The sequence below is a fragment of the Stegastes partitus genome, unplaced genomic scaffold (assembly GCF_000690725.1).
Source record: "Stegastes partitus isolate 25-593 unplaced genomic scaffold, Stegastes_partitus-1.0.2 Scaffold571, whole genome shotgun sequence".
In the NCBI taxonomy this organism is placed as follows: domain Eukaryota; kingdom Metazoa; phylum Chordata; class Actinopteri; family Pomacentridae; genus Stegastes; species Stegastes partitus.
Genome location: NW_007578302.1, coordinates 67,159 through 93,044, shown reverse-complemented (window position 1 = coordinate 93,044; position 25,886 = coordinate 67,159). Strand labels below are relative to the sequence as shown.

The following is a 25,886-nucleotide window of genomic DNA, read 5'->3' as shown; positions in this document are numbered from 1 at the left end:
TAGGTTCTTGAAGTCGTGTCACCTCTCATCCGAGAGGCTTCCTCGGGTCAATATTTATGTTCTAAATGTGAAGGCACAGACTTCCTGATGAGATTTGTATGAAGCATTGTCTTGTTTATGCCTTCATCATTTATCACTGTGTGCTTCTGCACGCCAGAACAAACCGCCGAAAACCCTGATTAAAAAGTGTTAAAAACTTCTAATGAAGTTGGAATAGTTTATTTCTGGCGGCTATTCCCCCGTCGTCGTGTTTTATAAGCTGTTTCATGGCCTAGACCTCGCCACAGACCTGTGGCAAGAATTTGCAAGCATCATGGCATCCGTTTACGAGTGGTCCTGACCACGCGGAGATTCTCTTCTTTTTCTTCTTGTTCTTGTTGTTCTCTGAAAACTTTGATAAATCCCACAACAGTTCACAGTCATTTTGTGCAAATTAAGAGAAAATCTGTACATTGAAATGTTTCATAAAAGAGGCCCAGTGTTGGTGCTGGAATGTGCAAATCTCCAACAGCACTTATTAAAGCCCGGTCAGCCTATAGTTATGGCTCCTAATAAATATGTCCCTAAAGCCATTTCAGGAAAAAAACCTAGAATGTGTTGATGTGTATTGTGTTGCATCAGAAAAGCGTTTCGGTGCCACACACAGGTTGTTCTGGATCGAGCTGGACCTGAGCCACGCTTTTAAAGTTAGACACGCGCGTGCCGCGGCCTTCGACGGGTTTGATTCCAGCTTCCGCCAAAAAAATAACCGAATATACTTGATTTTTTCACTTCAGTCCCACCCCTCCTCGTGTCATGCTAGCGGATGTTCAAATTAGCATGTTCCTTTTCAGGCCTGGGTTCTATTATCCTCTCTGATGGGGTTCTTTATAGCGATCGGGGGGGGTGAGCGTTTAAAACCACGGCTTGTTTTAATACAAGAGTGCAGCCTCATGGAATGCCAGGAATTCTGTCATTTATTTTCATCTGCGGTTGAAAATTAGAACGTGGAGCACTCAAGGCATGTGATTTCAATTAGAGGAGCTGTAAAGACCTGAAGACACGTAACGGTCAGACGGGCTGGTGTTAGTGGAACACCGGCGCTGTGTCTGGACTCGTTCGGCTTCTATCTGCAGGTGAACAAAAGGAGAACATCACACAGCTTCCCCCTTTTTTTTTAAAGAACATACAGTACTGTGACAAGTTTGTACACACTGTTTTTTTTAAGGTATGTGGTTCCAAACATCATGTAGAACTTGCCGTGGTTCTGCTGTCACTTCATGTAATCCCAAACTGGCTCAATGTCGGTACCAGAGCTCTGCAGAGGCCGTACCATCTGTGACTTTTGTTCTTCTTGTCGATCAAAGATATTCTTTATGGCTGCAGGTTTCCGCGTAAACCTAAACATCTGAAACCTTTACACGGTTCTGGACACACACTCCCCGGCCGAGACACATGCCCGCTCAGGCCCAAGAGCCTCATCATTAGGTGGAGGTTTCAGGGAGCTGTTGACAGCAGGCTCGAGGCGCTTGGTTCCTTGTTTTCTGTTTGTTGAAGCAGTTCTGACTCCTCTGAGCCTGACCTCTGGACAAACTGTGACTTAGGAGCTGAGTCGGCCGAGGAGTTTGCCGAGTCATGAGTTCAGTTGGAATTGCTGAAATGTACTAAAATTGCTAAATGGATCTAACCGCTGCCATTTTTTTTTTCAAATGACAATATAATGACAGTGATCAGGCGAGCTTACACCAAAATTTCTTTGGAAATATTTCAAATTATACACGGCCATAAGTGGCTCCCATTGAATGGTGGCTTCACATGGCCAGACCTATCCCCACAGTGCTGTGTCAGCGCTGGAGCGTGGTCTGGTTTAGGTGGAAAAAATGCTGTTTTTTATTTAAACCAATCGCAATTGTCTTGGGCGGAGCTAAGCCCACGGTGCAGCAATGGTGCCCCTGTAAAATGTTTGACTTGTTTGGGTGGACGTTTCTGCCTCGTTGCCCTTTCTTGCTGTTCATTTCTCTTCTGCAGATGTGAAGCCATGTCTTCGTTCTCACGCCGCGACTATTGAAGGTCTGCTTTCACTTGGCTTCGGGTCTTTCTGGTGGAGCTGGACTGTTGCAGCAAGTCCACCGTAGTTCCTGTTTCCTTTCTGAGGTTTTTATAGTTTCGAGTCTAAGTTGTAGTTTGAGAGTTTGAAAGGCACATGCGGCAAACTGGTGCGTCGGTTTTGATTTCTCTTACCAACATAGCAATTTCACGGGGTTTTAGCGCTCGCCAGTTCTTACGACATGTTTTCTTCGAGTGAGAGTAAATCCTGAATGCTGCGTAGTTGTGCTTTCGTTTGCACATCAGTTGTACATTCTGAACATTTTTAACTGTGTTTAATGTAAACAAGTAACTGAGGGTTTGAAACGCTGACACAATCTACGAGGTATTCAGCCGCAATAGCTTGAATTTGAGTTTTTATTTATTGCATAAACAAAACACCCCCTCGTGTCTAATTATTCATTTGAACTAAATTAATTCCAAGAAATAGGACACATGTATTTAATTTCTGTCTCTTGATAGGAGACCTTTTTTTTTGCCTTGGCTGATAAATAGAAAGTGTGTCCTAGCTGTCAAGGAGTGACGGAGAGTTTAAAATAACGATAGGATGAAGTCATGGGGTCAGACAGACATCGTGACAAAGTGCACGTTGGGAAACAGACCCTAAAATGCTGTTCTTGGCATGTGAAGTGAGGGTTGAATTTTTCCTTTAATTAGATACAATTTCCCTTTTTATTAACTTTCAGGATTGCTAAATAAGAGCGTTGCAGTCATACATCAACTCCTAAACACTTATTGTGTTTGCACTCATGTTGACATGAATTATTACGTCTAGTTTAGGTCTCAGAGTTTTGCAAGACCCCGCCATATGGGGCCATGTGGGAAATCTACGAGGGAGTTATCTCGATGGTCAATGTGGTGCAGCTGAATATGAAGTTCACTGCACCTGCTGTAGATCAGTATCCAGCTGTCTCTGTAGCTCCAGCTACAAGTGTGTCAGGCTTTGTGCAGCCCAACTTTCACTAAACATTAAAGCCTCTCACAGGTGAAGTTAATACCATTTGTCTTTTTGTGTCAGGGCCTCCTGTCAGATACGTTAGGCAGCACGTGAACGCTCAGCTCCTCTTCCAGCAGGATCATACACCCCACCACTTTGCAAGAATTGTTTAGGTTTATGACAAAGATATCAAAGTGCTGACTTAGCCTTCAAATCCCCCCAGATCGCAGTGGGATCAAGCATCTGTAGGACGAGCTGTAAAAACAAAGTCTTATCCATGAAAGCTCCACTTCACGACTTAGAAAACATGTAGGATCTGCTGCAGCGGTTTCCCTGAGGTACCCCACCAAAGGGATCAATAAAGTTCTGTCTAATCTTATCTAATGCTTCAGTTGCATTCCTAATAAGAATTAGCAAACATTGTTTATGCTTTGGTAGAAACTATGTAAGATGTACTGCAGCCTGAGCCGATGAACATGACCTTGCATAGACACACATTTCTGTAGGGGCTGCTGTTTTTTTTGGACCCAACAATGCATTCATTGATTGGCTATAATGTGGCTCGGTGGTTAGCACTGTTGCCTCGCAGCTAGAAGGTCGCCGGTTCACGTCCCGGTGAGGACGCCCGGGATCTTTCTGCGTGGAGTCTCCATGTTCTCCCCGTGCAGCGTGGGTTCTCTCCGGGTTCTCCGGCTTCCTCCCACAGTCCAGAAACATGCTGAGGTTAATTGGTGATTGTAAATTGTCCGTAGGTGTGAATGTGAGTGTGCTTGGTTGTCTGTCTCTAAGTGTAGCCCTGTGATAGACTGGTTACCTGTCCAGGTGAACCTGCCTTCACCCTGAGTCAGCTGGGATAGACTCCATGACCCTAGTGAGGATTAAGCGGTGTATAGATGATGGTTTTATTATGCGCTGTCAGCAGATTTAGAATTCTCTATTTCAGTTTTAGATTTATCACACTTCCTCTTTACAAAAAATTAACTAAAATAGATTTTAGATCTTTCTCACTTCTTAGTAGCTTCTTTTGAAAGTAGGCTCGGGCCAAGTGAAGTCAGCTTCCCTCCAGATCAGTGCATGACTATCCTAGAAGTCAGTGGAGGACTTTTTCAGCACCTAAAGGCAGTTGTGCAAGCCCAGGCGCTTTCTAAATGCTCCCTGATTACCCACTTAATTGTTTGAAGATGTTCTAGTTTGTTTTGCAAGCTTGCTTTGTTGGTTGTTTCTAACGTTGGACCTTTAAATTTAGGTTTTTTTGTATTGCCTAAAATAAAGCTAATAGACATACAGACACGTATCATGGTGATTTCTGTTCAGATCTGTCATTCTGACCATGCATTTACTATGGCAGGTGTATGAGCTAATAGAAAAGCTTGCCCAGGTTGGTATTACATCCCTCTGTTTGTGCACACATGCATCAGTGAGCACAGATCTAGTTGATGGTATGAATCCAGCGCTTTGCGAAGGCAGGACCCAGAATACTGTGATGTGAAACAGTTCCACTCTGGACACGCTGCCATTTGGACAGCATCAGTAATAAAACTCTAGAAAACATAATTTCAGCTATGTTTTCCTGCTCTGTTTCATGTCCTTTAATTGAATAACTGTCCTCTTTATTGACTAACTGATCTTTGTCTTTCATCTGCAGCCTCAGGAGAAGGATGTGGAAAGATCATTCAGCGATTCCCCAAGAAAGACTGGGAGGGGACAGCCTTTCCTCAGGGGGTGGAGATGGTGAGTTCAAACACACTCGTACAAAGTCAGAGCGACGTGAAACGCACAAAACTAATTATTCAGTACACTGTGCAGAGTAGGACCCGACTGATTTATCGGCTGGCCGAGTAAATCGATTATAGCCCTTTTGAAAATACTCATCACCGGCTGGAGTTTTGCAGATTAAACGCTGATATATTCTTAATTTCTCATAAATCAGTAAATCCTGTTAAGTGTCACAGTCGCTTTCCTACATTCATTTTGTACAATTTGATTTTGTAAAAAGACAAATATTCTCCAAGGTAACAGCGTAGATGACGAACAGTTAAGATAGCTGACGAACGTACAGCGGTAAGATCAGTCCCTCTGCGGCAAAGTCTGAAACCAAACCAGCGCACAGAGCCTCGCTCTGACTGAGAACCACAGAAAACAACTTTTAAAACTTTTTATCCAACTTTTTAACTGACTTATTTAACTTACATTTTTATTAACTTATTCTCATCAACTTTAAAGACAGCACAGTGAGAGTCCAGAACGTCAGAGGGCTGCATCAATAATGTTCTGCAGTAACTTCACTCCTCATGCTGCTTATATGCAGCTACGCCTACGGCCTGAACCTACAGATACATTCATCAGTACAGCTGGCAGCTATATTCATGCTCCATAGACAGAAAAATGCACAATGCAAGTTTATAATAAAACACCCCACATTACAGACATTTTTGTTTGGAAAACTTTTTTTTTTTTTACTGATGCATATTATGTTTAATGTTTTGCTGCATGTTTTTGTTCTTGACAGTTCTTTTCTGTTGTAAAGTTAAACACTAAAGGACAAAGTGTGAAACAGTCAAATGTTCTGCCTGTGATTCATATCTGTGTTGTTGCAAGCAAAAAGAAGCTATTTTATTCATTATATTTTTTTTTAAATTAATCAGCCAATTAATCAGTTAGCTGATTTTTTTTTTTTTTTGCCAAATATCGGCATCGGCCTCAAAAAAATCCATATCAGTCAGGCCCTCGTCCAAAGTGAGGCCGTGGCGCTCAAACCTCAGGAATGTGTGGATATATTTCAGTAGTTTATGATTCAGAAATCTTCCTGTTAGGAAAAGGTAATGATCAATCAGTATCGGTTAATCACTTCAGAAAACTTAATCATAATCCGATGTACCAGTGCTACATTTTTAAGTTAAGCAGTAGCCAAAAAAAAAATGTCTTCTTCATACCACGCATTGCACACATTTATTCAAGACGGTCAGGTCATTTCACCTCAGTTCTCATGTAGCTTCGCTGTGTTTGATACGACTGCTGGAATGAATCCGTTATGAAACTCAGAGTATGATTGACAGCCTGGTGTCTGCATGGCTGTGACATGATTATAAGTGTAGGCTGCAGACCCACATCCCGTCTCACAGTTCAAACAGCTCCAAGTTAATGTGTGTTTTCTAGTTTCTCTTCTAACAGCCTTAACGAATCGCCAGCTTCCCGATCTGATGTTAATATGTGTTTTTTTTTCCTCTGTAAAACGCTGTTGCACAAGAAAAGGCTGCTCTAGTGTGTTTTCTGTGTCACAGCCTGACAGCGCACCCCGGGGAATTTTTAAGAGCACATTTGCCCCTTGGAGTCTGTACAGCAGATATTGGCATTTCCTGTTTTAGCTGAATTCATAATGATTGTTTACTGGAGTTTGTTTTAAATCCTTTCCACATTCACTAATTGGGGAACCCTCTTCCCTCATAGTCCCCTTTTTTTCACATTTTGTCCAGCCTATTATCTGGTTCCCATTGCTGTCTCCTATCTCCATCTTCTTCTGCATTAATGTGAAGGGAATAGTTGCCTCTCTGAGCCCGTTCCCTCCCTTTTTTGCAGAGTGACTTTCAGGGGTCTGCGACAGGGGGTCTGGTTATCCTTATATGGACAAAGCAATGGATGGACAAATATTTTCTTATCAGGACTGCGAAAGGCTGTCAATCTGTGGAGCAACACTCGCACTTAACTGTATGGTACTGCACAGGACATCAGTGCCTGTGTTATATCTGTTTTTGTTCATTTATGTTGGCTACTGGAGATAAGCTTTTAATGACGAAGCAGAATAGTTTTGGCACAAGGAGGGAAAACAGCAAAATGACTCCAGCACAGTGCTCGGTCCTTCGCAGTTTTTCTGGTCTGTTTGGGAAAATCTTTTGTCCCTTTATTGCTTTTCAACATTGAATCGTGGTCAATAGGATTTGGATTTTTTTGCTTCTCTGTGTCAAAGTAAATAATCAATTAAAAATATAAATGTAGGTTATGTGATTGTGTAGTTGTTCACCCTGTTCGAGTCAGTATGTAGTGTATACATGTGTGGATCGGTCTCAAACAGCCTGGATGCATTTTATCCCGTTCTTCTCTGCAAAACTGTCAGGTTGCACAGGGATCATGACTAACAGCCCTTTTCAAGTCCAGTCTCAAATTCCCAGCTGGATTGAGGTCTGGGCTCTGACTCTGCTTTTCCGTGACATTCACCTTGTTGTCTTTACACCATTCTTGTTCGGCTCTGGCTGTGTGCTTCGGGCCACTATCTTGCTGGAAAAGAAAATCTTCTTCCAAGTCGTACTTCTCTGGCAGATTGCATCAGACTGTCCTCAAGGATTTCCCTATACTTTGCTGCGTTCTTTTACCCTCTGCTTTGAAAATCCTTCCAGGGCCTGCTGCCAAGAAGCATCCTCAAATCATATTCTCGTGGATTTATCGTAGCAACTGGACCTGCTTGAGTTCCTTGAAGACGTTCCACCTCTCATCCAAGAGGCTTCATCAGCTCTGACTGATTAGTTGGGAGATCCAGATATCCTTAAGGAGCCATTAACACCTGAGTTTAGGTTTCAATTGGGGGTTTGTTGCTCCTCCCCCTCGTTATGTGAGTCGTTAGTGCTCCTCCTGCCACAGTGGGGTTCGTTAGGGTCTTTGTGGCTCGGTGTGGATGTGGGTTCATCTTCCTGGGGAGAGATCTTAGGACTGTAAACAGGTGAGAGGTGATGCCTCAGACCTCCACCTCTGCTGAGGGATGGTCTTTCCAGTCAGATGGCTTCTTTCACCTCTCTGTTAAACCATCTGTCCTCCCTGCAGGCCAACATCTGTACATTGTTGTCTTCACTTGAGTGTCCTTTGTCCTTAAGATGCAGGTGGACTGCTGAGTCCTGTCCTCAGATCATGATGCTGCCACCCCCGTGCTTCACAGTGGGGTTAGTGGTTTCCACCCAACATATCTGGTCTAGTCCCATTGAGAAAAAGTTTGATTTTGGTCTCATCACACCAAAGAATCTTCTCTTAGTTGACTTGAGAGTCTCACACAAGAAGTTCACAGAAGTTGGGGTTTAATATGAGCTCTTTTTAACATCACTCTTGCTGTATCTCCACCACTAAAGCTTGGACTTCCTACAGAGGAGTCACTTTTTAAAAAATCTATGCAGGTTTACGTATGTGCCATATTCCCTCCACTTCTTTATGATAGATTTGAATGGTTTTATGATTCACCATGACGGGACCTTCCAGTTACAGGTGTCCTTTTACTGCAGTCAATAGAGACGCTCAGGTGACTTCCACTTGAATAGTCTAACTTTTAGTACCTTTCGGCTGCACCTGTGTCGAATTAGGTGAGTCACTGTAAAGGGGGTGAACGCTTATGCAACCCCCTTCATTTCAAATCACTCGGGGTGAGAATGCTTTAGGCTGGTAAATTACATAACACGGGTGTGTGGATGATGCAAGCGTACCTTTTTTCCCGGCCAATAAACATATAAAATAGATAAAGTTAATATCTACCTGACTGTGCAATTGTAAAAAGTACAATAATTGTACGGGTTAGATTTCCCCTCTTTCTTCCAGCAAGGAAGATTTATAAGATCCATCGCCGCAGAAGACTTCAAGTGCTGCGTCCAAACAAATGTTTCGTGTCTTCTGCCTTGCTGATGAAGGTATGCTTTGTGTTTGGCGGAGGTCACGGAGGGTCAGAGATCACAAGGGGAATATCATCTAGGAGCCAAGCGGTGCAGAGCAGAGAACAGCAGGTGTAGAGGTCAACAAGTTGCATAATATGGGTCAGATATCCGAGCCAAGATAAATGAAGACGGCTAATCCAAACATTCTGCGTTCCTCACAAACCCCTGTTTAGATGAGGTAATGGCTTTACTATGAGCCGATCCTTTGTGGAGAGGAGAATGTGACTGCATTTTTGTGCAGTATTTGTAGAATGTAGAAGTTTAGATGGTTGTGAATTAGGATTTGTGTGTCTTTTATTGACTATTAAGTAATGGACAAGCGTTAATGTAGCTGCAGCAGGTATTTTGGGCTGTGCATGGACACGGTCGAAGAAATACTATTATTCCTCGACTCTTATGTATGCAGCGGTATTTATCAGGCAGCTGAGGACAAGCGAGCTGTTATTCCAGCGCAGATAGACATATTGTGAGTGGGTGGTTTGAATGGCATTCAGGCGTCTTCCTGTGTAACTCGTTGAGTCTGTTGGTGGCCATCGAGATTAACTTGTTGTGAGTTATTGCTGAGAGACCAGCAGGAGTGTGTCATACGGCGAGGCCCAGAGCTCCTAAAGGCCAGCGACGGCCAGCAAACCAAACTCTGAAGAATTCTAAGATGATAGAACGTCCCGTCTAGACAAAGTCAAGTAACGTTTTGAGGTTGAATGTTTTCGATAAGAGGGTGAAACCCCTGTTTCCTTTTAGTGACTCAGAAACCAGGGTGGCTCTGTTCTCTCAGGATCATTGCTCAAGTATCCTGTCATGGTTTCATAGGGGTTTAAATATAGAAACACTGCAACAAGTTTAGCTAAATCTATTAGCTTAGTGTTTCCAGATGTCATTGAGGACCTGCATACCATTTTTTTGTGCATGTGTGGGTGTGTGTGTGTGTGAATTTTTTGTATTCCATCTTGCTGAAGTGATCCCACCAGTGCTTCTTCATTATGTGTCAGCCTAGACTGAAATTGAGACATACTGCAATCCCCAGTGTGCAAAGAAAACTTCAGGGATGATGTTTCTCATTGACGGCACTAAGCTCACGCTGAAACAAAGAGGATGCGTTCAATGCACGGCCAAGCTATAGACGCAGATTACTGTTGTTCCGGGATACAGCTGTGTGTGAAGCATGATTATAGAATAACACGCTGAATAGGATTCATATGGTGAAATATCTGATTTTCAACATGAAAAAGCGCTCAGAGGACAGAATGAGGGGGGTCGTTTCAGAAATTTGCTTTCCTACGATGTGGTGTGTGACAAACTTTGGTCAAGAGCCAAATGACTGGAATTCCTACTTTGAAGCTTTAATGAAGATACACCAGTGTTTAACAGACCCACTGAGCAATTTGCATTTTGGCTCCGTTTTGGCCTGGTATGTAAACCATTATTATTTGCAGATTTTCTCGAGTCCATGAAAAAAGAAAATGACTCTTTTACAAACACTAAGGAACACATCTGTAGAAAACAGTGGATGAAGCTGAGCACGAAAAGCATTTTGCGGTCACAACAGGCCCCCAGCAAACTAAATAACCACAGATGAGGAATGCACCAAGAAAAAGCGTTTACAACTTGTGCTTGGAAAAATGTGTTTCTAATCTTTCCAGGCAAGTGATGATGATAGGAACCAGCTCAAATCCTCATCTGTTATGGATGAGCCCAGTCTGTAGATGGAGGTCAGTACTTTGAGCACCTAGTACATTTCCATCACCTCGTCCTCCGCCGGCGAAGCACGGTCGTGGTTTACTGTAAAAGATTCTCCTCAGACGCTACCACTGTGGCATCATGTAGGAGGTTTGTACTGTAGAAATTGCACCAAATTTTAAGAAGAATACCTCAAAATGTTTTAGTCAGCTGAAACATTTCTGCCAGAACAATCGTTGAAATGCATTCTCTCCACAATCATGAGCAAGGTTTGTGAGATTTAAACTCATTTTGTTCTTGTTTATCTTGAAACACAACAGAAACAAAACAGAAAAGCATCACTGGTATCACTGGGGGGATACAGAAGAACAACACAGTACAAAACAAACACTTACTTTGAGCATGATGAATACACGAAAGGCAATTTTACCTCATTATACTCAAACTGTACACGGTGTTTTCTCTCCAAGTAGTTTTACTCATTTCAAGTTTCTGGCTGCTTCTGCCACAAGTGGTCTAGTCTGAGCAGCAGCCCCAGGTCATTGACTCGGTACCTCTGGGTCGAGTGACCTTAGTCATGCTCTTAAAGATGCAGGGTCATTTAAGCCAAGTGGGCCGAAGCCTCACCTGCTGGGAGCATAAAAAAGTGCGGTTTTAGTGATTCTCGGTAACTTAATGTAACTCTGGATGAACTCGTCCCATCAGTCGCTGCTGTTGTTTATGGACAGAACGGTGCTAAAATCCTGTTTTTAGTTGTCTCGATAAGTCACTACATTACGAGTGTTAGGAAAACAACAACATACACGTCCCGAGCCTTTGGCAATGTAAGCAGATGGCACAAATTTGATGGTGTTGACTGCTTGTTTCCACCACTGCACTTTGATTTGCTGTTTTCCAAGAAGTGTTAGAATCGTCGTTTGCTCATAGTTGGTATAAGTTAGTTAGTACGAGAGAGCGGAGGGTGAATAACAGCACAAATGTTTGTCTGTGAAAGAAAAGCGTTTAAAACCACGGGGCAGCGCGAGTTATAAAAAAAACAAATTGCAGGACAAAGTGTTTGTGGATTTAACGTGGAGTGGTTCTCCGGGAAAGAACAGGTATGTGTTGAGTCATTTTATCACCTGTGGAAATGTAAAGTAGCACATCATGACAAATTACAAAAAATGCATAACTTCCTGTAACTAAAATTCCACTGCACACGCTCAGTTTCATCGTGAAAACCTGAATTTTTTGTGTTTTGTGATTTGGATCAACCGCTCGATCGTTGTGAGCAAAGAAATGAAATGTGCCACACAGATGCCAGGGACGTGTGGCGTTACATCGAGTTTGTTTGTTTAAATAGTGCATGTTTAACGCTTGATAAATGTTCATAACATCCGCTGCTTACAGACAACATATTGGGGTCAGATTCAGATTTACGAGCTCTCCTATCAGTCCCTTTCCCTGTGCTTCCAACAGGCGCTGTTTTCTATCACGCTAAATGGACTGTAATAATTGTAGGTATAAAGTCCACACTGTTAGACAACCACATGGACATTAAGCTTTCCAATCTGATCCAAGTGTTGGTGAGCGTTTGAAGTAACACAAGGTCTTGTCCAAGCTTGCTTCGGCGGGTTTGCCAGTAAAGTGTGTTGTAAATTTCTACCCTAACCTCACCTGAATCAAACCTTCGGTGGAAGCAGTATGCCTCCAATTTAAGACGGGAAGGTTTTCATTTAATGGTCTTTGTTGCGTGTAATAACGGTGCTATGTAAAACATATTGAGTGAGTTAAACGGGCTTTGCTGAACCTGTACGAACCGACTTGATCCCTTCAGAAAGTTTGTAAAACACCCACTAAACACATGTCGGTGACTTTAATGTGAACGATAATAAGTCTAAAGTTATAAAACACAATATTAATGTTGTTTTTTTAGCATTTGATGATCTTTTTTTTGTCGTGCGTATATTTAGCTATCACATACTTTTTAAAAAATGATTATCTGAAATGTCTGTCGGTCAGAACAAAGCATAGCTCTCAGTATAGTCCTATACTGAACGCATAACTTGGTGAAAACAACGCCAAGTGCTGTAAAACTTCCCAGACGCCATGCAACCCTTCAGCTGAAATGGACGTCGACACGCAGCGTATACCGTGGAAGGGGAACGGATCACTGTCAGCGTTTACGCTCGGCTTAACTTTCGGCCCGTATATGTGAGCGACGCCTCGACAGCTACGCCGAGAGGTCAAACGCATTCCAAAGAACCGCAGAGTTCATCGCTGAACACGAGGGTCAGTCCATTACGTGTAGCCTGCAGACAATGTTCTGTCAGAAGACTCATTCCTGCTGTCTACTCTGTAGTCATAATTCCTAGCAAGAAAACAAAACGTCTCCTCCGAAGACGCACCCTTTAAATATGTCTCGTTTGATGATGTGTTGAAGATAAAAGGCCCGACTTACAGTAAAGAGACCCCGATCTGTACAGGGAGTCTAGGATGGGAAATGTGTTTGTTTTTCTAAACACCATCAGGTCAAAGTGAAAGTTTAGTGGTGTTCAAGTCAGTGCTGAAGCAATTAGGTAATTATTCAGTCTGCTTCCAGCTCTCCAGTGTAAAAATATGGTTCTTTTTAACAGTTTTATGTCATTATGAAAGTAAAGTTTTTACGGTTTTGACACATTGATTTGGAAACATCATGGCCTTGGCCTTTACTGGCAAATCTCACTGTGCTCTAACATTTCCAGATCAACAGAAAAAAAGGTTTTCAATATTGAAAGTAATGGTTCGTGTCTGCTCTAATGTCATTTTGCCTAACCTGTGTTGTGTTGAAGCGTTTACAGCAAGACTTGAGTTTCCACTTGGTTACCAAATACTTCACAAACACAATAATGTGCTTATGGAGGACAGACATTTCTGGAAAACACGCAGCTGAAACATCCTCAAAGGATTTGTTTATGCAAAAATCTTGCTCTTGTCGCACGTTGTCTCCTCTTGACGTATTTCTCAGTTTGTTTTCAGTTTGTTTTCAAAGGTTATAGGTGACCTGTTCTCACCTTTAGAGGCTTGTGGCATTTAGCCTCAGATGTGTGACGGTGAAAACAGCCCCGGCCTTATGCTAGGACTGCTCTCCACCGTCAGTAGTAGTTCTGCACTGAACTGTACTGAACCGGTCCAACACACAGTGTGCGGTGTGGGTTTTCTGTTCCACTCAGTCAGCTAGGCAAGCAGAGCCGCTTCTCAGACCACATACCATGCCGGTCATTTGCTTTTTTGTCCCACTGCTTACTCAGCTATAAACTGGTAGCCATAATTGTTACTGAGACAAATAGTCATTTAAACAAATGGTCCCCACAGTGGTCCAAGAACCGAAGCCAGTATCGATGTGCCACGAGTTTCCACAAGGCATTATGGGCTCACGAGCTAATTTCATCTGCGGTGTGGTCTTTAAAAGTAGAGGTGGATGTTTTCAAGTGTGTTCGCTTGATTAAAAAGAGTGTCAGTGTGTCACACAGAGATGGGCTGCCGGCAGCATTCTCGTCGCTCCGCAGCTCCACCATGATGACTCCGTTACTTGCCAAAATTTGATCTGTGTGGCCGATGGCTTTCAAAACGCTGGTCAGCGGTAAACCTAAATCCAAGCTTAACAACAGTCCTCGAAAAATGAGGGTGACAGCGGATGCTGCATCTGTCCTCCTCTGCTGTCTCTAATTTTAAAGAAGGCACCAGTACATCCTAATAATTACAACATAAATAACTCATCCCTGTTTCTATTCACGAGCCCTGTCGGATTGTCACTGCATGTTTTGGCTGTTTTCAGGCTAATTTAGGCTGCTCAGACGTTGAGCTTCGTGGTGCTTTACATGTACAGGAACATGTTTGATTTGAGTTCGTTTGACTGTATGTCCACAATAATATCAGCACATAACCAATAAATCGATGAGGCCTTTTTTGTAGGACTCTTCAGTATAAAACCAAACAAACTGCAACTTACATGGTTGAGCAGATTTATTTGTTTATTCTCGATGGACTTTGGAGAAACTACCATCAGTGTAAGTAAATCACTATTCTGTAAGACGACTGCAGCCTCATGTCTCTGCATTCGAGTATGTTTTCCGTACTGTGTCAGTCATTTAAAAGGTTGACTGAAATAGGCAAAGTGTCTCTGGTGTTTTAGATGCTTGTTTAGGACCTCAGGCTGTGCATTTTCTTGTTTTATTTTTTAGTTATTTGTGAATTGCTTTTTGCAGTTCAAAAGAAGCAGAATTTCAGTACACATAGTTCGAGCAATGAGTTTCTCAACCCTGCATCCAAACTCAAAAGCAAATCGTATGTGCGCTTACAGGCTAAGTCAAGCTGATAAGAGACAGAGAGAGCTGTAGGTATTGTTTTCCTCTAGTAAATACAGTAAATACACAATGCATATACCAAATATACAAAAGTGATTGTACTGTAGAAGCTTGTTGCATCACCACAGACACAGATATTTTACTGTATACGTAACGCCGCCTCACACCTCTGTTGGTTTTCCTCAGACGCAAACATTTTAAAAATCTTCTTCAGGGCATAATTTCCTCTAATGAAGGAATGTGACCCGACTTGACCAGGCTGTAAACATTCGTGTCATTTCTCTTGTCTAGAACTCTGACTTCTTGAACTCCTCCCTTTTTCCCCCAAATCCCTGTTGTAATGAGGAACGTGGCTCGCGCTTCCAAAAAGGATGCCAGCGTTATTTAAAAAAAAAAAAGAAAACAATTGTAAACTACTGGTGCCATGTGTTTATATCTCTGTTGGGCTTTAGCACAAATACCAAAGTGTTCGTAGGAATTTGACAGGATTTTCCTTATGCGTGCTGTTTCAGAAGAACTATAGGACAGGATTCTGGTTTGACCTGAGCCTCTGGCCTTGGGTCAGATTCAGTTCAGTTGAGAGAAGACTCGACCCCTTCTTGCTGCGAGGAGTCATTTAGCTGGCCTCGTTCTCCCAGTAGGTCGGATAAGCAAACCATGACAAAGCTTAACTGCATTGTTCACAATCAGCAGCCTTGGTTAGTCAGATTTAGGCCGCACGCCAAACCACAGGCTGATGAAAGAATGCAGCCTAATTGTATGACTCTACGGACCGACTCGAGTGACCATAAGTTGACATGTCGCACAGCACGTCGGTCTTATGGTGTTTGTAAAACTATGAGAGAAAAACTAAACAGTGCATTCCAGATAGCAGGAAGCCGGTCCAGCCGGAGGGGGGAGAATGGGATCATGTGTTTGTCAGGAAGATCCACAGATGAGTAATCAATGCTTGATGTGCCAGTGAAGCTAAACACATCAGGAAACAAAGCTGGAGCTGTCAAGCAAAGCAGGACTTTCCATGCTGAAAAGCACTATGAGCTAACCAGGAAATGGGAATACACAGGATGAAATCAAGCCGCAGCACACTGGAGAGCGCACATACTCAAAACTTTTAGGCGGAATACAGTAAAAGCCTCCGCACTTCCAGCAACGCTGTTTCCTCATAGACCCAAGTCTGAGAATTATAAACGGAAAGACCACCCACCAAACAAACAGAAACACAAAAAGCGATGGTGATAAATGAGCAGCGCTGTGGCCTGGCAAAAACATGTAGCTGTGAAATTGTGCCAGATGGACAGGTCCAGGAGCAGAGTTGGGATACCCCGACTATCCTGTACGTTTCCTCCGTCTGACTGGTTGCAGACATCCCTCTGCTCGGCTACTGGTGAATACCACAGTTGCTAGTAAAAATGTGCTGACTGCTGCTTTTACCAGGGCCCGTGGCTGGTGACGTAACTCGTACCTTCAAAGTCATAGTATAGCATCTATGCAGACCCTCTGTTGGCTGAATGTGGTGGTTTGAGTCTTTTAAATTTTATTTTATTTGTCATCAAAATATTGCAGCAAGGCATCTGTGTAAAATATATGATCCTGACTTATGTACGGAAAGGAGGTTTAATATGTGTTTATGACTGAAGGTGACATGATGAGGACTCAGTGGGTTGTGAACTGTGGTGGGTGATTTTTGTATATCTTCATCTGTTTTACTGATGTGGAATAAATATAGGGCTGCAAGGTGGTTAGCAAGAAGGTTGCAGCAAGAAGGTCGCCGGTTCGCGTCCCAGTAGTCTTTCTTGGAGTCTCCATGTTCTCCCCGTGCAGCGTGGGTTCTCTCCGGGTTCTCCGGCTTCCTCCCACAGTCCAGAAACATGCTGAGGTTAATTGGTGATTGTAAATTGTCCGTAGGTGTGAATGTGAGTGTGCTTGGTTGTCTGTCTCTAAGTGTAGCCCTGTGATAGACTGGTGACCTGTCCAGGTGAACCTGCCTTCACCCTGAGTCAGCTGGGATAGACTCCAGCCCCCCATGACCCTAGAGAGGATTAAGGTGTAGAGATGATGGATGGATGGAATAAATAAAAAGTTAAAAAATCTCTCTATATATGACAGCACTATGTGATGTGTGCAGATGTCCAGAGTCCTGCATTACCCTTCAGTGTTATTGTACCTCAACATGACACGTTTTTTCCCTCTTGTGGAGGCATAGTCAGGATACGACCCGAACTGCTGCGTTCTGAGCCCGTTGAGTTTGATTGGAGAAGAAGTCGTGGTGTTGACATGGCCTGGATGTTTGAAATTTCTAGTGAGGAATACTGAGATTCCTTGGGACAGCCACAGACAGAATAATAACACGTTGCAGTAATACATTACATTGCTGTTATTCATTGACATTTTTAGCAACGCTAGTAAGAGCGCGGGGCTCTGAGGATGGCCGTGCTGGGCGGTTGTCAAACCCCGTTGGGTTTGAAGAGCAGCATGTCCCCTGGAGGCATGGTTTCAGGGCTTTTAGAGTCATACCCTCTATTTAAACAGTATTTCCACTATAAAACTGTCTGCTTCAGTCTCTGTCACTGTCCACAGAGCCAAAGTGGTGCATTTTTTTTTCATTTAATTTATTTTATGAGGAATCGGTTGAAGAAAAACAACACTGGTGATTATCAGAAAAGTGCTGAACGTCAGATCCTAGAATTGTCCGGGGCCCGACTTTGACCCTTAGTTTACTGCTGAATATGGTCGTAGGAGCGAGGAGGGACGGCGTTACCGTTAAGCCACCTGCAGCTCAGAGAAAACTGGTGATGCAGAGGTCACGTCTCAGAGGAAACGTCTGTGAAGATTCTCAGTCATCCAGGTCGTGGTTGTTATAATCGTAGCAACTGGACTTGCTTGAGTTCCTTAAAGACCTAACGAACCCCATTAACGACTAACGACTCACATAACGAGGGGGAGGAGCAACAAACCACCAATTGAAGCCAAAACTCATGTGTCCTTAAAGATATAAGTATCTCCCAACTAGTCAGTCAGAGCTGATGAAGCCTCTTGGATGAGAGGTGGAACGTCTTCAAGGAACTCAAGCAGGTCCTGCGATTAATCGAATAGTCTCAGGTGAAAGGTTTCTCTAATTTTCAAGTCCTTAGATGTTCAGCTGTTAAAGAGCAGCCACCCAACAGATCACTGTACCGTCAGAAAAACACAACTCAAGCAAAGACCTTTTGTTTTTCGGAGCCTGTGTGACAAATCATTTAACTTACAACTCCATTGTTGTCGTGCATTTACGTGTGATATAATGTCAGGGACAGAGGATGTGAGGTAAGACGTCACATTCACCTTGTTGTTGTTTCAGTCCCTGTTTGTTCCTGGTAGTACTGGTGTGCATGTTCTTTTTCTTCACTAGTTACTGCTGCTCAATCCAGCCCAGTAGTCAGACAGTAGTTGTGGAAAAAAATTACTCACTTGGGTAGTTCTTGTCAGTTAAATGTTAACTATAAAGTGTAAAGTAATGTTTCCTCCAAGTTCAACTGGTCACGAACCGGTGGCTAATTGTGTTGTTTCTTTAACAGATCGTCTTATAGTTTACTAGTAGTTTTCTAGTTACTGACAAACTCAACACGGCTCCTGTTCACATGTCGTCTAACACCAAAACTTACGGGAGATTTGTGTGTGTTAGCAAATGTCCTCTTGTGTGACACACGGGGAAGCTCATTGGTGTTCACACACACTCACAGATTCACATTTACTGTTCACACTGTATTAGCGTATAGCCAGGAGAGGAACAAAGCTTGTTGTGGTTTGAAGTGAGCTCACGAAGGGCAGAAGTGAGACCAAAACCTATGGCGAGTACTGTAGCTTAGCCCGGGCCCCCACACGGCGCTGGAGGAAGCACCTGTTCATAAGTCATTATCTTACTGTACTCTGAAGGGCTGAGCGGTCTGAAGCACGACAGCCATTGTACTGATACACAGGCTCAGGACAAAGCTGTTTACGCTGCTCTTTCATGCATCACTCCATGTGCTCAGAAACGTGGTTTGATGTTTTGTGTATACTTTCCAGCAGAAGAAATACAACAGCAACGTTGTTTACCTTCCCTCAGCTGATACAGGTTACAAAAGGACTGAAGCAATGGGGTGATTATCAGAAGTGAGATAAGAAGAATAACAGTGAGCGATTATTAAAGTGAGAACATTTATTTCCATTTCCGACTTGTCCCTTGTCATACCTGTTGCTTAAAGTGACTTCAGCGCCTCCAGTGATCAAAAAAAGAAACCGTGGTAGACAGGAGAGCACACTGCTATCAGTAATCCTACCTGAGGCCATGGGGGGCACTTGGTCTAGATGCCTCTCAGTGTATTCTGTTCTACAGCGCACATCCACAACCTGTCTAACTCGTGTCGGCGAATGTGAAGCGCTTGAGGATCAAATGCACATCTGCAGGCAGCCAAAGTTTGGAGGCCAGATGTGACCTCGCAGGTTCTGATGAGGCACCATGGTTTCATTTTAGATTAACAGAAATGAACAATTTGCCAAAAACACCTGCTGGTGTGCGACGCACAAGCACCAAGATGGCTTGTGGAAGGTTTATGCTGTTGTTTCATGTGAAAGTCGCACCGATGGAAAGCACCAGACAGTCAACATATTTCAATCAGTGGCATCTGTTTGCTGGATTTGCAACAAAAATGACTGAAACCCTGAAACCCTGTCTGTATACAAGTGGGAGCCGCTTATGTAACAGCGTCTGCCTGTTGTTTGAGTGCATTTGGAGTAAAATAGGGCTCATTTCTCCTCCACATCGCGACTTTGAATTCTAATCCTTTGTTTCACAAATATTTATGTCATTTAAGCCGTTGTAAATATTCAGTAAAACCACCATCTCAACTGAAACCCTCCATCCTTCGCTCCCTTGTCCTCTAAATGATTGAGGTGACTGAGGTAGACCTCATGTAGGACACTCGTGTTTGTGTTCTTCACCGATGCTGTCACAATCAGAAAATGTTGTTATGGTTGGTTGGTTTCTGTTTTCATTTGGCTCTCATTGTCGTGTGAACATTGGGAGAAATCAGACATTGTCTGTAAATGTTTAACATTCCACTGGCTGTTGGTTTGAATATTTCATTTTACGTGAAACTCGTGCTGGAAATTAAAAAAGGCTGCTTCCCATGTGCACCATAGTGTCCTGCACTCAGTCGTCATCGTCGATACCGCTGTTTACTGTCCAACTGCACTAATTTCAGCCCCGTATGAGTCACCTCGTATGAATTGTGTAACTCTAGTTATTACAAGGCTTTAACATAAATTTGACTTGTCTAGAAAGTACCGTGTGCTGACAGACTGTCAGGCGGTGATTAACGGAGCCGTGTAAGCCGGCGTGTTTATACGAGACAGACCAGGTCAGATTGTCTTTTCCAAAATTCCTTAAGTTAGATCTTACTGCTGTAGCTGCTTCAGTTTTGACAGATTCCATCAAAACACTGAGAGAATTTATTGGATTATGATTGTTTTCATTCGATTCAACTGGTTTTCATATCAGTTTTAGCATTCGAGCCTACTATCAAACAGTGCCGGGAAAATCCACGGACTTTCCTTGGATCCTGAAAGGGAATTTTTCTGCAGCAGATCCTTCTCGTAGCTATGATTCAGCTCATTTATGCATGGGTGATGTGGTGTTTATTAACCTACTTTTGACAACATTGACATGTGATAAAGTTAGTTTAGGGCTCGGGACCCCCACTCCAACTGTAAACATCACACAGACGTTTGAGGTTTAGCTGAAGAGTAGAGTTTTGAGACGGGATGAATCGATCTGACAGTGGACTGATTTAAGCACAGGAATGCCTAATTCTCCAAAGGGTCCTTTTTTGTTTGCCTCTTTCCACATTTCTGTTTTCAAGTTGCATGCGGTTAACTGGCCGCATGTTTTTAATTTACGATGTGTTTTTGAAATGAAGTATTTGCCCCGAAGTGAACAAATCTCCCCAAGGTATGCTCGGGGAGGTGGGAGTTCAGCGGAGATGTCCTGACGAGCTTGTTGCTGGACTGTAATTGGCTAAAAAAAAAATTTTAAATTCTGTTTACATTTTTACTAAAAATACACCTTGTAGTAGGTTGTTTCTGCGGTGTTGCTTTACCCTACACATATGGCATTCATGAAGCTCAGAATGTCGTGCTGTTTGCTATATTTGCTAGATGACTCTTCCTTCGTTGCCTGACTAGACTTTTTTTTTTCTGATTTACTGTGGTCCATCATGGTCGTCTAAAAATATCTATCTCTAAAATGAACCATATGTGCTCGGTATTGCATAACAGATCGGCAATGGAAACTAGGAGTGTCAGTGACAGTGGGGGAGCGGAGCTGAGGAACGGAAGTAGGGAGGAGATGCCACCTCCGAGCCGTGTGATGGAGCCGAGCCGAGCCGGTGCTATTATGCTCGTTTTGTTGACAGCTTTGTTTATCACGTTGACCTTGGTGATTGTGGAGGAGGGGGGAGCATGCATGTTTGGATGGAGCAGCCGTCTCTGGTTGTTTTGTCCGCCGCTCATCCTGCAGCCCTGATAACGCCGAAGCAGCGCAGGACAGACAGGCAGCACGCCGCTGACCTCCTCACCCCACCGCCGGCCCCTCTCTGGCCCTTGACACCTCGCACCTCACTTGCCGTCATTGTGTTGTCTTCCTGGCATACGACTCCTCTGCATGAATGGGGAACAGAACAAGGTGGAGGGAAGAGGATGATGGAAGTACACGGTGTAGCGCACATCTGTTGTTAAGTTTTCCTGACTGCATTGTCTCGGCGGTGCCTTTACGTTCAGGCTCCACCTATAGTTCCTGAAAGTATGGAAGGTTGTCTCTTTTTTCTTGTTAACACCTGCTCTTAGGTTTCAGATTGTATTTTGGACTTGTGGTGTCGTTTTCTGTAATCTACGTTTTATGATCCATATTTCTATTCTTGTCTCACGAGATCTTTTTGTCCTGCTCGTCACAGGAGCAACAACATGTCTATTTTACCGCTGTATAGAAAAACCACAGAAGACCTTCAGTGCTTGACTTCAGCTTCGGTTTGCAACTCAAACAAATTATGAAGCAAGTTCCTCTCTGGATAGATTTGCGGCACTGAACTCGTCCGTGGTACCAGGAACACTTATAAGATTTTATGACCCATTAAAGTCTGTTTGTATTTCCACAAGTACATTACTCTGAGAAGTTGTGGTCATGCTAAAAAACGCTGAAAACCTTTTCCAGTCAGTTGTGTCATACCAGAGGAAAGCAAAGCGGACTTTAAGGGGAGATCGCTTTGGCGCTGCGTCTTTGTGCTGAGTCACCTTTAGTAATGGCCGTCACCCCCGTTATAGCCGGCCGGCGCTGGCCTGAGCAGGCTTGTCTTGTCACACTGTAAGAATGTAGGTCCGTCTCATTCGGGCAAAGCCTCTGTGTCGCTTTATTCCTTCCTTGATTGGTTCTGCTCCTCGAGCACACTGAGGTAATGATGCTTAGCAGGTCAGACCGGGTATCCAGTGTCACCGGCTGAGCGGGTGAACAGTGCAGTCGGGCTGCAGCACATGATGCCGAGGGTTTAGCTGGAGGGCAGCAGTTTACTCTGCTTTGACATCAATACAGCGAGAGTGTCCCGGAGTTCCTTTGTCACTTGACTGAGGTCTAATTTGGGAACAGGAGATGTCCTTTCCCACTGCTGTGAGGGTTTGTGTGCGTGTCCCGTATAAAGGCTAAGTTTCATGCGTGTTAACCTTTGCGCCTGTTTCGCTGCGGTGGCTTTCTGTGTAATGCATTAAGTGAATGTACAGCATAGCTTGTGCCAGACGCTGTCACTCAATGCTCTCACTTGCTGTTCCCTCAGCTGATACCGATAATCTGTCCGGTGTCACTCACTGCATTTGGTTGCAAAACGTACCGCCAGGGGACACACATAGTCTCAACACAAAGCTTTCCTGCAGTTATCACTGTTTTGCAAAGCGACCTTCCTAAACATTGCGTCGCTCTCCGTCGTGCCCTCGGGGCCGAGCATCAGAAGCCATGTGTGTTTATCATCCACACTGAATCCTGTGTGTGACTGCAAATGACATAATTTCTTTAGCTGAATGTTTAAACAAATAGCCTAATTCTATTTTCTTTGTTTACACGTTGCTGTACTTGGTTAAATCACAAATAATAACATTTGCAGAAAGGACTGCAGGCCTTCGAGGATTTCCCTGCTTTTGCGAAAGTTACAGAAAGCAGGACAGAAATCATCAAGACGTTCTGTTTCACGTGTTTGTTTGCTGGCTGCATATGAACACTGGATGCATGCTCAGTTATGTCGCATGAAAATATGTTTAAAGCCTCAGCGATGTACCACATGTTTTCATAAAGGCTTCATAAAATCAGTATTTATGACTCTTTCATTCTTTCATTGAACTTCCCCGTTCATAAAGTCAACAACATTAAAGCCAGACTGTCATCTATCTTTTCCTTAGGCAGCCGTAAGTTGTATGTAGCGTTATGTCAGGAGTCCGTCTGGGTGCATTGGACCCTGAATACGCTGGAGTTTACTAAACACTGAGCTCCCTAAAGTGTGTTTGAACCCGTGCCAGCCCTCGAGTGTCTCTCTGCAGACCTACAGGCGAGATAACGACTTAAAGGAAACACTCGTTTAATATCGTGCAAGCTCACAAATCTTCTCGCCGCCGCGCTTCCATGCGCTCGCATCGTGTCGCTGCCTCGTCGTCGCTCTCTCTCACATACATGCATTCCTATGGAAAGAAATAGACACATACAGGATGCTCTATCTGCTGTGATCTTCTGAGGCACGCGGTCCCAAACGTGTTTGCCTCTCTTTTTGACAACAATGAATGGCATAGTTGGAATAGTTTAGGACAGGATCACAGTTATCTGCACTTGTCCTTGGATCCTGTCTGGCCGGAGTGCACACACACACACACACACACACACACACACACACAGAAGCACCTCACCACAATGCAGGTTTAACAGATTTCCTGTAGACTATTGTATCTGCTGGACGATGGTGGCATCCTGGTCCAAACCTCCAGGTTGAACAAGCCAAATCCTCCTCCTCCTCTTTTCTTTCCTCCCTTCCTCTCTTAATCGACATTTCCTGCTCTCCTTAAACTTTCCTCCTTTTCGGTTCCTTCTCTTCTTCTTTGTCTGCCCAAGAGACACTACCTTGCCAGTATATTAGCTGTTGGCTGCACACGGACCCGTCTACCCATCAATCCATCTGTTTTTGCCCTCACCCGCCCCTCCTCTCGGCTCTTCCTCCATGTGTCCGGTGATCCCCTGTGTAACCCCTGAGGAGCAGTCTAAACACCATTTTCAGAGCCAGGGCCAGTTGGGCCTCCAGCAAAAACAGAGAGACCAGACACAAACACTCGGCGCTCTGACCAAATGCCCGCCTGCCTCCCGTATTCTGGCCCTCTGCTCTCCTGTGTGGCGCGCTTACTTTCAAAGTTTGTCTCAGATAATAATTTATCCGTTTCATCAGGCAACTGTTGGGTTTATTATTAGCTCGTAGAATTCACAGTGTTTATGTGAAACTTTAGGTCTCCACCTGCGGAGTCCTTTTATCGATAAGCTGTATATGTCTAGCTTATTATTTCTTTCCACACTTCGCAGATGTTTTGTGTCAGGATTGCAAATGACTCACGCTGTTGCTCTGAGACCTAAAACCTGTTTAAGATGCTTTTTATTATGGTAACAGTGTTTCTCAGATTCTGCGGGCGCAGTGTTCTAAAAATTGCTCTGTTTTGTCATGCATCGAAAATTATTGATTTGTGCGATTCCTAAATTCTCGATAAACAGAATGTTTGGAATTATGGGTAATGGGCTTTTCCAGGAAAGTTCTGGAAGAACTCGATATACTTATTGCAGAATTGTAATACAAGTCTCATGTGTGTCCAAAACTCAGCCAGTTAGACTTTAAATCTTTTAACCCGGAGCGTCGGAACATGTCGAGTTCACTGGTGGAGAGGTTAATCTTTTTAATGTTGTTGTTTTCTAATTGACAATGAACACAGTTCTGACAGCAGGATGAATATGTCTTTGTTGTTTGTCTTAGTTTAATGTACTGTTTGATTAATTGTTATGTCTCCAATTATTTAACTGTGGTTTAACTGCAGGCTGTGTTCAGTATGGAAGCATTGGTGGGTGCCTGGAAAAATGTCACACATGCTAATTTCAGGTTAATGTTTGTATGATTTATATTTAAAAAAGGACTTATGGCACAATAACTTTACAACATGCTGCACAAAAGACAAGTTCTCTCCACTTTTAGCCGTGGCTGTGCTGTTTCCGTAGAGACGCCGGACTTTAGATTACAGAGAAAAGTGATCCTCCAGCGGGCAAGAATAAGACAAAAGCAACAACTTCCCAGAAACTGCTCAGGGTTCAGAGGGTTAAGATGGTTCTTTTCATGTTCTTACTGTTAATGACATCAGGCACCCTCGCTGATGGCTTTCAAGGAAAATAAACCGTGAACATGCCACTTCCTGCTCTGTGGCATGTTCAGGAGATGTAATTGGTACTCCAGAACAGGACATCCTGCCTGTGCTCTCTATGGGGGCATTGGAATTAGCTAGAACCCGCCACAGCAATATGCTGATACCCCCGTCCATGTAGGGTTTGAATGGTTCCCCAGCAGACAGTCTGGGGATGCGATAATCACTGAACCTTTAAGAAATTCAATCTTCCAGTGAAATGCCAGGAGCTTAAATGACTAAAAGCACATGTCTTGTCTCGAGCAAATGTTGCCGAATGTCTCGCCGCGTTGTGTGAATTATCCTCTGTTATGTTCTAATGCCACGGTGTTTTACTGAATGTTTGTTTCAGTTCTGCCAGCCGGGAGGTTGGAGGCTGTCCAGAGAGAGGAAAGCACCAACGTTCTTCACCGTCGTGCTGACAGATATCGATTCAGACCGGCACTACTGTTCCTGCCTCACCTTCTACGAGGCGGAGGTCAATCTCCAGGTAAGGCCGCGACGTTTCCGTTCACGCTCTCAGCCCTTCACTGTACAGTCATGACTTGATAATCCGACCCTTAACAATCCTAAACCTGATATCCGACAGGTTTTTAGGAAAAACCAACAGAACCCATAAAAACAGCCTTAACATAGCGACAGCCTTGGATTGTGACTCCGACATGACATTTAATGTCACCAATCAGGATGACGGCGTATTATCTG

At 43.6% G+C, this 25,886-nt stretch overlaps 1 protein-coding gene across 2 annotated transcripts in view; it reads left to right on the top strand.

The window, feature by feature from the left end:
* The window catches only part of sbf2 (SET binding factor 2), a 99,485-nt gene that overhangs the window by 7,973 nt on the left and 65,626 nt on the right, over positions 1–25,886 (top strand). For both annotated transcript variants that reach the window (XM_008288694.1, XM_008288693.1), the window contains exons 2-3: positions 4,668–4,753; positions 25,534–25,671. In XM_008288694.1, the coding sequence (XP_008286916.1) occupies positions 4,668–4,753; positions 25,534–25,671 (224 nt within the window). The remainder of the gene's footprint in view (positions 1–4,667; positions 4,754–25,533; positions 25,672–25,886) is intronic.